At 32.3% G+C, this 12,620-nt stretch overlaps 1 protein-coding gene across 29 annotated transcripts in view; it reads left to right on the plus strand.

Annotated features, from left to right (window-relative positions):
* The window catches only part of LOC135197228 (calcium/calmodulin-dependent protein kinase type II alpha chain-like), a 751,907-nt gene that overhangs the window by 568,622 nt on the left and 170,665 nt on the right, over positions 1 to 12,620 (plus strand). For 27 of the 29 annotated variants that reach the window (XR_010310583.1, XM_064224289.1, XM_064224294.1 and 24 more), the window contains one exon: positions 8,964 to 9,053. The exons of the other annotated variants lie outside the window; for them this stretch is intronic. Coding sequence is in view for 26 of the 27 variants with exons in the window: in XM_064224289.1 (XP_064080359.1) it covers positions 8,964 to 9,053 (90 nt within the window). In the remaining variant the exon portion in view is untranslated. The remainder of the gene's footprint in view (positions 1 to 8,963; positions 9,054 to 12,620) is intronic. 29 annotated transcript variants of the gene reach the window in all.

Raw genomic sequence — 12,620 nt, forward strand, 5'->3', positions numbered from 1 at the left:
TAATATCATAAATATCTATATATATATATCCTCTATAGATCCCTAATCTATAAATATACCATATATATATATATATATATATATATATATATTATATATATATATAATAAATATATAAATGATTATATATAATCTAATATATATTATACTATATATATATATATATCTAGATATATTATTATATATAGATATATATATGTATATATAAGGGTTGGTATGATATATAATATATATATATCTAATAATATATCTGATATATATATATATATTATTTAATCTATAATAAATCTATATTATATATATATCTATCTATTATCTATATATATATATCATATATTTTCTATATATATATCTATATCTAGTATATATATATAATATATATATATATGTATATATGTATAACGTATATAGGCAGTCCCCGGATTACGACGGGTTCGGTTTACGATGTTTCGAGGTTAAGGCGCTTTTCAATTATATTCATCAGAAATTATTTCCAGGGTTACAATGCCTACAACGTTCATCTGGTAGACGAAATATGAACCAAATTGCAAAATAATCAATATTTGAAGGGTTTTTTTTATGAAAAATGCAATAAGAATGCAGTTCACATAGTTTTGAATGCATTAAAAGTAAGGTCTTAGGATTTTTTATTATGTTCCGGCTTACAAGGATTTTCGGGTTACAACACTTCTCAAGAACGGAACCCCCGTCATAGCCGGGGGACTGCCTGTATATATACATATATATATATATATATATATATATATATATATATACATACACATTTGTATATATACATATATATATATTTATATATATGCAGGAGTACAGGAGCATGTACTCATATATGAGCCATATTGGAGTAAAGGATGAGCATTCTTCTATATCCTATTTATTCACATGCCGACATTTCTTATCTCTTGATACATCTTCCAGGCTGAAATTTCGAAGTTAAATAGTAATTGTATATAAGCAGTGTGTGGTACACATATTGAAATGAAAAGTATAGAAAAAACACAGAAGACAGAAAAATGTTTAGAATTTAAATTAAAACCAAAACACTGAAATATTTAGATTAAAAACAGAACATTGAAGTAAAGCAGAGGGCTAACGAAGCACACATGACACCCACCCACACCACCAGTGCGAAAAGGATTGACACAAGGTAGAGAAACAGGAAGGGAAGGGGTTTGTAAACAACAGACTGAAACAAGTGGATTAAGGAATAAATGTTTGGGTAGAGGAAGTTTATTGATTAAACTTGGAGACCATTAAATTAATCATAATGGATTCAAGAGTATAGTTAATTCATCAATATTTTCCGTTTAACTTATAATGCTAAACTCCTAAGGTTTCTGATATTTGATTGATCAGGATTAGACAAAAGATCTCTTTTCTATAGCTAACTCCTTAATGAGATGAGATCTGGACTTTTAGCAGCCTCCTGGTACATCTTACGTATGAGCCAAAAGGTCACATCTTGCACATTTGTATTTAGAAATCATGAAAAGTGGAGCAATTGGATGTCAGGTTAATGGGTCTGTGAAGTAAAGTTGATACTGAATTCCTCTTGAAATTAAATGAACATGAACTGTAAAAACTTGTACATAGGCCAGTGAATAATTTTTTCCTATAAATCCCCATATGGAAGCCTGCATCGTCCTTAGAAATCCTTGCATCAAGGAAGGGAAGTGAATTTTGAGTTTCATTTTCAACTCTGAATCTAATATTGTGGTGCCGGGTGTTCAAATATTAAAGAAAGCATCCAAGTGATAATCATGTCTAATAAGTGCAAAGGTGTCATCCACATAACGTCAATAAAAACTGGGTTTTAAATCGAGGGACACTCCTCCAAGGAGCTCAATAAAAATATTGGCAAATGTTGGTCCCAGTGGACTGCCCATAGCCATACCTGTAATCTGTTTATATACTGTGTCATTAAGAATGAAGGCCGTGTCCGAATGGCTAATTCTAATAGTGATCTGAACTGGGTCTTACTGAAATGGTTGAAGAGAGTTGTCTTTGGGAAATAACTTGTCCAAAATAATATTTATGGTTTCGGTGACTGGTATGTCCATGAATAAGGACTCAACATCAAAGCTTCTTTCCCACTGTTAGCTCTACATTAAGGGGTCAGTTGCCTGATGTGCCTACTCCACTGCCTTCTATCAAAGGCATCATCCTCCACTAAACTTCTTCTCTCCTTATCTTCCTTCACTTTATCTTGCCATCTAATTCTCTGTCTTCCTCTTGATCTTCTTCCTCTAACAGGTTCCTCCCAAGCCCCCTTCACTCCCTCCTCGTCATCCATCCTCAACACATGCCCATACCATCTCAATCGTGACTCTCTTATCAACTCTGTAATCTTTACTAAGCCTGTTCTTCTTATTTCATCATTGTCCAATCTCTCAAGCAGCAATATTCCCATAATCCACTTCAGCATTCTCATCCCTGTTCTCTCAAGCTGTACTTTCTCTTTTCTTCTCAGAGCCCATGTTTCTGCTCCATACATCAACACTGGTCTTATCGCTGTGTTATATATCTCGACTTTTAGCTTGATTGCCATTTTCTTATCACATACCACTCCAGCTACCTCTCTCCACTTCCCCCATGCAGCTTTTATCCTACTGTCAACTTCAGCCTCACATCCTCCCTCTTGGCTTAAAGTAGATCCTAAGTGTTTAAAGTTTTCTGCCTGTTTTATAATCAAGCCTCTTCTCTTTTGTACTATTCTATCTCTATCATCCCAACTGCTCAGCATAACCTTTGTCTTATCTACATTCACCTTTAAGCCACCCCTCTCTAAAGATTCCTGCTACTCACTAACCCTTCTCTGTAGGTCCTCCTCATTTTCAGCAGTAATCACCAGATCATCGGCTTACAAAAATACCCACAGCTCTCCATTCCTGATCACTTCACTCAACATATCCATGACCACACAAACAAATATGGGCTTAATGCTGACCCCTGGTGTAATCCAACACTAACACTATAGTTTTCGGTTTCCCCAACTCAACATCAAAGCTGGTCATGAACAACTCTGGGTCTTTTTTAATAATTTTGTCTTTAATGTTAGGGGTCAGAGGTTGGAATAATGAAACAAGAAATTACTTATCTATAACAAGAGGTATTGATGGAAGAGAGAATAGGTCTTAAGGGGATTCCATCTTTATGCATTACAGGCAGTCCGTAAATAGTACCATAAGAAGATCAAGTTACGAAACGTCTTGGTAAGTGTTGCAATCAATTACTTTATTTTATTTAAGTGTTCAGAGAAATTGATTAATTTTTTCCTCGTGTTTTATAATGTCGTAAAGGTCAGGGTCACCTATCTTTGTAAATTTTGTAAAGTCATCTAGATTATCATTCCTTTTTTTATCATAATCAAGTCTGCTGAATATCACAATACCCTTTCCTTTATCAAGGCAGGTGGTGATTATATGTCTTTGTCTTTGGCTAAGTCTTTTAATAAATCATGATCCTTTTAGGTGAAGAAAGGGACCCATCTGGTTTGAAGATTGCTAAAGGAGCTGTGGGTAGCGGCTGAAAATTCTGATCTTAGATACTCGAAATTATTGCAAAATGGGAGATAATCTAGAAAAAGTATTCAAGGGGGAGAAAGAAATGTTGGTAATAGGGTCGGTAGTTGGGGAGGCAGAAATAATCCTAGTGATAAAAGGAATTCCTCTCTCTTTAAAGAAAACTCTTTTAGAGAAGTTAATACAAAATTAATATTCTTATTAAACAAGAGAACAGTAATATGTACAGTGTCTGCTTTCTGTGGATTGAACAAATGATGCCATGGATTTATTGAATAAATTATTTAAAATAATGGAGTTTAGTAATGTCAGTGACTTTAGTACTGTAGTCCTAAGTCTAGTCATCACATCGTGTGTGCAGTTTAGTTCTTTAGTCTTGTAGCTTATTTCTAGGTCAAGAAGTTTTCTGGTGGCCTCAGTATAAAATAGAGTTGTGCAAGGAAGCTTTGTAAACTTTAAACTTGATAAATTTGGTTGACCACATTGTTAAGTTTACAGTATCTTAGGAAGTTGAGGTCCATATTTATCTTGTTATATTTCTTCATGTGTGTCTCCAGAGATCGGCAGCTGGCTAACAGATATAGGTCGTATCTCGTTCGGATCAGCGAATGAAAGTCATCCACTCCCTGAGAGTGCAGGCGAAGAAGGAAAAGGGCCCTCTCTTTCCTGCCCTTTTCCTTCTTTGCCTGCAAAGATTAAATAATTAATTAGAAACTTGAAGTTTTAATGTTGGCCACCACCACAGTTGAGCTGAACCCACCCCACTCTTTGCCTAGTACATGTGCCAGTTTTTATCTCTAGGTTCATGTGGCCTTTCACAGAAAAGTTGTCCAAAGATGCTGTAGGGGCAGGAATTTTTCAGTAATTTTGGATGGATCAACACAGAGCGTATTGGTCTTTGATGGGATTTTCAACCATTTGATAATGATAAAACGGGAAAAATGGGACACCGTAAGGTTTGCTGAACCCAAAGAGCTAAAAAATCTCTAAGTCAGGAAGTTGCTCCTTTGCCAAGTATTACTCATGAAACCTCATTGTCATTACTCCTATCTTTAACATAACTCTATTACTCATGATACCTCATTGTCATTAATCCTATCTTTAACATAATATGCAATATCCAAGCATGAACTAATTTTCAGTTTCACAAAAAACTTGGTATTGGTTTTTAAAATATAATTTGTTCATACGCGAACAAACCTTCGGTCTTAACAATAGGATCATTTTTAGCGCCTAGCTGGATCCGGTTAAAAAGCACATGAAAGCCAGGAATCTTGTGATATCTGGCAACACATGCGTAGATCGGGTGAAGAGTGGTCAAGGACCACACATCTATGCCAGTCTTTTCTTTGACCACCTGGGCGAGAGTTGTGTTTACCTCTCTTGGCCTTTTCCCGGTTCATTGCCCGTTTCGTTTCTTCTACTGTTTGTGTGTGTTGTTTACCTGATATTATGGCTTCTTCTGCTCCTTCTCGGTGTCCGCGTATGTGCCCCGAAGTTCTTGGTTTTCCGTGTTCTCGAATTTTGGCTTCGGCAGAGACTGACCCTCACATCACATGCAGTAGGGGTCGTTCGAACTTTGGTACTATTACGAATCCTTGCACGGAATGCCGGGCATGGCCTAAGGAGCAGTGGAGGAAGTTTTAGAAAATTTGTCATTTCACCATAATCAACAGATTGTAATTCATTATATCAGGAATAAACATTTATATATTCCCAAGCATTTTTTAGGATTGGTAATTATGAGTCAGTGTGGTACTAGATTTCAGTGACATTAGATTAGTATACATATTTGCATGGGACATATCATCATACTTTAAAGATCTGAGTTCATAATTAGACTTGCAACACACAATTTGTATAATATCAGTACAATGTTTGCAGTATACATTAATTACGCTCTCTCTCTCTCTCTCTCTCTCTCTCTCTCTCTCTCTCTCCTCTCTCTCTCTCTCTCCTCTCTCTCTCTCTCCATGTGTCTCTTTATACATGTGTGATTTTCTAAGATGTCTCATCAGATGAACTTGCAAGTCTTTGAGGCACTTTTATCCATGTAAGTTATGTCTTCAATGTTCCCATCAAATTTATCTTTAGATATTTTGTATTATCACCTTTCATACCTCTCATCCTTTCACTTGCTGTCATTCCTTGATCTTTCTTTCTGGGTCTAAATGGTATTCTTAGCCTAATGACAGGGCTTTGGTCCTAAATACCTTATCAATCCATCCCTGTGTAAGGTGTGTTGTTCTGTTTACTTATATATATAGGACATTTTTAAAGGAAACCTTTTTTTATAATCTTCAAAGATAAATTCAGAAGTATTTACTTTACATATAGTACATAGGATTTTGTGAAGGTGACCTACAGCATTATTTTTTTTTTATAATATTTACTCAGAAATCATATCAAAAACATTTATTTCCTCCACTAAAAAGTTCTCAAACAAAATGCAATGTGGGCATTATGTGTCACATTCATTTTGTATGTACATTGCCATATAAAATCAAATGTTTCCTATAACATGCATCATGTTACACCTTCCATGTTCTGATTTGGGAGATCATAACTTTGTTTTTTATCGTTCATCATTAATACATTATGCATCTATTAATATTAGTGGATGTTGTAGTGGAAAGCAAAATCATACGTAGGTCTGTTAAAGGCTCTTGTTGAGATTGTTGCATTTAGTGCCTGTGGTTGGTTTACCTTAGTTATAAATGCATGGTATGATTAGGATGCATTTTGATCCAACTAATGCTGCTTCATTTAGAGATAATACTGTACAGTGATATTTCATTGTGTAACAGTGGTATATACTGTTAGCAAATAAAGATATTAACCTTAAGCACAGTCTAGAGGAATAGCCAAGGAGAAATATTTTCGCCAAATATAGAAACAGCTAACATGAATGCATGAAGCCTTGAAATTATTGTAGAATAAGGGTATGAGCATAAAGGAAAATTTCTAACCAGAGGGAAGACGTTTGATAGGAGTAACATATAGATACAAACTGATCGTCAAGGTTTGGTTTGATTTTATGAATATCTTGATGGTTTTTCTTAAATTGTATTTAGTAATGTGATGATAGAACTTGCTTTTGTTTAGGTAGTACATTCACATATTTTGGGCAGGGAATATCCTTTTCAGAAGCAGATTTTGTTGATAGGGAAATTGTTTTTCAAAAGGCTCCTTTATGGAGGGCAATAATTCTTACATACTATTCTCTGATAGAGTTGAAATAGTATGCGAGAAAGCAGAGAAGAAAGCATAGCATAATGTGGTACGATCCTTTACCATACAGTAGGAAAAGAGGGTTAATGGTCTTGGTGACGGTGACTTCCACTTCACCATTCATCATTTGATGGCTTTCATATGTATTACATTTTTTCTGTTTCCAGTCATTTGCTCTGATTTTCAGACTTTCTTTCTAATGGGTATTATTTTCTTGAAATTGTTCCTCCCTTTCAGTTAGCTTATTCTTGAACGTAATTTATCCTGGGTTGACTGTTAGTAAAACTAAATTTATTTATGATTATGTTAATGATCTTTTTTGTCAGTTTTGAATTAGTAGACATTAGTTCTGTTCTGATATTTGCATTCAGAGATGGTTATTTTTCCTGTTTAAAAATTTAATTGTACATATTGGGTTACCAGCTTTATTTTCAAGACGTTTCCCAGCTATGAGATATGGCTTTTGAAAACTATTTTTTAGTGCTTGCCATTAGATGACAGCAACAGCATATTCATGTCATCAATTGTTTTTTGGGCCTCATCAGCTTAGGAGGGTATTAACTTGGAAATTTTAGACTCCATGCTGTACAGCACTGCATTTCACTTCTATGCAGCAACTATCATAATGAATTAAGGGTAATGCTCTCGAATTCAAACCATTTGCTATTGTATTCTTACAGTATTATCTCCACAAGCTGTAGGGAGAATAGACTCTAATGATGTTTTCAACAACAGCCTTTCGATTTTGGTTGTTTGATAACTGAAATTTGTTACGTATTATTCCATGTCTTGCTCCAAAGAGAAGATAGATAATATATCAATATTCTGCTAACCTTGTTATAGGGCGATACTGAATGGATTCTAAAGAATATTAGGATTGTTTAGTGATTGATGGTATGTAGTGGTTGATTGATAAAAAGGACATTTCGTACTGTTTGGGCAACTGATAAGTTTTAGTTTTAATGGTAGGTATAATTACAGTGAAATGACAGAAAGAAAAAGAAATTAGTTTTTCATTCATATTAATTGTATAAGCTTTTCATTTAGAGTAAATTACTGGATTTAATTCCAGGTTGCTGCTTTCCATATCAGGAAATATACTAGTATTATATACTAATTATTTCTGTTGTGTGTGGAAAATGCATGACACCAAAATTAAGGCTTTCTTTTTACCTTTAACATTGAAAGAATGAAATGGTTATGTGTCATTGTGGAATGCAAGATAATGATATCCATGTAATTACGTGTGTTTGTATTTCTCAAAAAGTTATACAATAGTGTGTTCAGAACACTTGTTTTTTATGACTCTTGTCATTGATGAAGAATTTCTTTTGTATAATATTATACTGTACTTCTGCTTTTAAATTTACATAGTACATAATTTTTCTTAAAGTTCTTCTCTTTAAACATATGAATATTTTGTATGGCCAGCTTATACGTTTGTTTGTTTCTTAAAAGACGAATCTGTATGATTATACTTTTGATTTTTTGGCAAATTTTGCATGACATTTTGAGGCAAAATCTGAAATAGCATTTATAATTTCTAAGTATATGAAAAGAGTGATTTTTTATGAGTTACAGATAAGAAAAATAGATGAAAACTGCCTGCAGTAACCTAGATCTTAGAGCTCTCTTGAAGCAACTGACATTTCTAGTTAAGGGTTTGGTCAGAAGAGGTCTCTGAGATGCCCACCTAGTGTGTAATGCTTTAATTCCATCTTTTATGTGTGGCACGTATTATGGAATTTCAAAGATATGAAACAGGCATGTGTGTAGACAGTACATACACAGTATACTGCTCACCTTCCATCATCCACATCCACATTACATGCATACTAGCGTAGTAGGTACATATAATAAGCATATATCAGAACATGTTAATTTCTGTCATCGTGTTGAAATAAAATATAGATACATTATTTAATAAAGCAACAGTCCATACTGTGTTTGCTTATAGTACATAAACATCCAGGTAATGTATCTTTTTTTTAATTGTGTGTGTGTGTGAACCTTTAAACTGTTTAATCTCAAGTAGGTTTAATGTTAATCAAGTACATATGTAGTTTACTGTGATTAATTTTTCTGTGACAAGTTCCAAGAGCTAGAGTATGTTTTAATGGATACAGTATGAGTAGGGTAGTACCCCCCACCCTCTGTCCTCTACGGAGTTACCACTTGGCCTACCACCAACAGGTCGTTCCATCATCACCAAAAAGGGAGACGGGTCACAGGTGAAGGAGAGCACAGACTCCAGCACGACTATAGAAGAGGAGGATGTTAAAGGTAAGGAATAATTTGTTTGCTATAAAAACAGTATAAACACAAAAGGGCACTGGAAGATTATAATAATGTTTTAATTTCTTGTTCATTTTATTATCTTGGGATCAAAAGGATCTGTGAATGTTATTTTTTCTAGTAATAGCTACGGACATCAAAACCTTCAAGATTGAAATACGTTATTGTCCTTTGAAAGATATATATATATATATATATATATATATATATATATATATATATATATATATATATATATATATATATATATATATATATATATATATATATATATAGATATATATTATATAATTATAATATATATATATATTAATATATTAATAGTATATTATAAATATATATATATATATATATATATATATACTATATATTATACGTATGTATACTATAATATATATAATATATTATATATATATAATATTAATATATAATATTATATTATTATAATATATATATATATGTATATGTAGTATATACGTATAATGAATTTTTATCACATCACTGTGATTTATATACATGCATCAAGCTACAAAATGTCCTTTAATATCCAATTAGCTCTATCTCGGAAATAATATATTTTCATATATGTTAACTGAAGGGAAATTTTTTAGTTGATGATAATTTTGTCCTCTCATGGAATCGAACCAGCGCAGAGGAGAAATCAGGACTTCAATGACATTGCTGACTCAGCCAAGTCGGTAGTCACTGAAGTCATGATTTCTTCAGCGTGCTGGTTCAAATCCATGAGAGGATGGAATTATTATCAACTAAAAAATTCCCCTTCATTTAAAATATATGAAAATATATTAATTCCAAGATAGTGAATCGGATATTAAAGGACATGTGTAGCTTAATGCACATATATGTGTGCGTGTGTGTGTGTGTGTGTATGTATTTATAATGTGTATGCAATATAGATTTATTGTTCGGATTTGTGTATGTGACTAACATCCCAGTTTTCATATTTAGATAATTTTTTAGCAAATATACATAGTACATATATACATATATATGTATGTATATTCATTGTATATGTGTGTTTGTGTGTATGTGTGTGTGTACTGTATATCAGTATAGCCATGGAAGGAAAATTAAAAGCTAGCATGGAGTGAGTAATTTTGTTGAATTAACATATTCAGACTTACATTGTGAAGCTGGTATGTAATAGCAGGTAGACAAAAATACTGGCTCCAGCAAGTTTTTCAGTTCACCTTTGTAGCTACACAGTTCTATTTATAAATTTTATGGTTATTTTCTTTGGACTTGTATATTATATATATATATGTGTATGTTTGTATAGTTTGAGTTTATCTTGCACATAATAATACGTACAGTAAATATAAATGAAAATGCTGAACATACAGTATATACAGTGAGGGTAGTATTTGTATAGAGTTTGTGAAGCCCCCTGTTTGTGTGTGAATGTTAGACACACATATGTATTATTGCTTACCCAAATATATTAGTAATTTTCAGAGTAATTTCACTTATTATAATCTTTCAGTGTATCTCAAATGAAAAATACTGTAGAATTGAAGTTATAACAGTATCCTATACTTTATTATTGCATGAGAAGCAGTAATAAAGCACTAACTAATGTATTTATGAATATAAGAGATATGGAAGTTCTTCGTTAACTGTCTCTCTAACGCTAAACATCTCTAGTCTTTCCATAATCTAACATCTGTGTGTATGAATGAATACCTTAGTTAATATTTGTATGTACAAGAAAAAAAGGGAAAGAAGTGTTAATGAGATTATAGTGTGGTGGTATATATATGTGCATGTATATACATGTATATGTGTATGTTAATATATATATATATATATATATATATATATATATATATATATAGTATATATATATATATATATATATATATATAGTACATGTATATATATATGTATATATAGAATGTGTATGTATATAATTTTTCTCTGCATGTGTAAAGGCTTATATGTATATGTATATATATAGATATGAGTATGTATATGCAAAATGCTGTGCATACAGGTAGTTCACATTTATATATACAAAGGCGTAGAGACTCAAATTCAAAGGTATATTTTTCAAATAACTGAAGTAAGTGCTCAAATGTGAATTTATCTGTAACTTAACTTGATTTTTGATTGCGTTTTGGTTATCTTTGGATTTTGGGCTTCAGCCAGACACATGCAGTTTGAACAAGCTTGTATACATACATAAATATTTTTAGAGTGTATGTGTGTGCATTAGACATCTAAATAAATATGATGTGTAATATTTTTATGTGTTTGTGATTGCTAAAAGTGGCACTTTATTTAGAAGTACATAACTGATCATTAGCCTCTTGACTGACAGCTTATTAACGTTGAACAGCACATTCAGTTCTCTCTTTACTAATTTTATATATACGTGTATATATATATATATATATATATAATATATATATATATATATATATATATATATATATATATATATATATATATATAGTATATATATGTATATATGACATAACCATGCTTATTAAGAATGGTGGATAGTTAGACACTATATCTTTTTAGTTTTGAAGAAATTTGTCTGAACATTGTGGTATTTGGTTATACAGCATAGTATATGCATTTACACCTGTGTGTACATGCTTAGAAAGGTCATTATGAATTATAGCATTCATTTGATATGCATTTGATCATTCTTGCCTATCAATGATATTTTCATATTTGGGGTTATTGGTTTTTTTATTGATGTCCACAACATTTTCTTGTCACTATTCAAGAGGCTTCCGAATGATCACATTTGATGATAATTTAACAACATTAAACAATTTTTTTTAGGTAGTTTTATATATCATGTGCAGTTTTTCAAATCCCTTTTTCAGTGTTAACCAGAAGAATTGTAGTTGTTTCAGCTGTTGTTTTTGTTGCTTTGTATGTTGGTATAATTAACATATATAAAGAATGATATAGAACTGATATACCTCCTTTGTAATACTATAAAATTCCATCGTCATTACTCTGTAGCAACTTCAATAAAGGATCAAACCAGCTGTCATGTACTGTGTCATGGGAAGCATTTTGCAGACTTTGGAATCATTAGAACTAAAATATATGACACATACAGATGGGTTTGTTCCTTCAGTGAAGTTTCAACCCTAAACAATAACTAACACTAACTAACATTAACCTTTGATATGTCCAAAGTTCCAGGAATGGTAACATGCTTTGAATATTTCCTTTAACTGAAACAAACTTGTAAGTTAGCTCTCCCAGGGTTGAACATATTCTGAATTCAGAGTCAATGATCTGTTTAGAAGTTGTGTGCCTGGTTTGCATAGATTTTACATGGAGTCTTCAAGACATTTAGTAAGCAGTGAAGTGACCTATTAAGGGAACTGCCACAAATCATAGCATAGTATATTGCAACAGAATCCTTTCAGGGTTTCTGCATAATTTTCTATCCATAAATAAAGTATATCTCTTGTCTTTTCTGAACATGAATATTTGTGTGCATCATTTTCACAGACACTATAAATATGTATACTTGAATGCATTATGAATACAAAGGAAGGGCTT

The sequence above is a fragment of the Macrobrachium nipponense genome, chromosome 18, assembly GCF_015104395.2.
Source record: "Macrobrachium nipponense isolate FS-2020 chromosome 18, ASM1510439v2, whole genome shotgun sequence".
NCBI classification, from domain to species: domain Eukaryota; kingdom Metazoa; phylum Arthropoda; class Malacostraca; order Decapoda; family Palaemonidae; genus Macrobrachium; species Macrobrachium nipponense.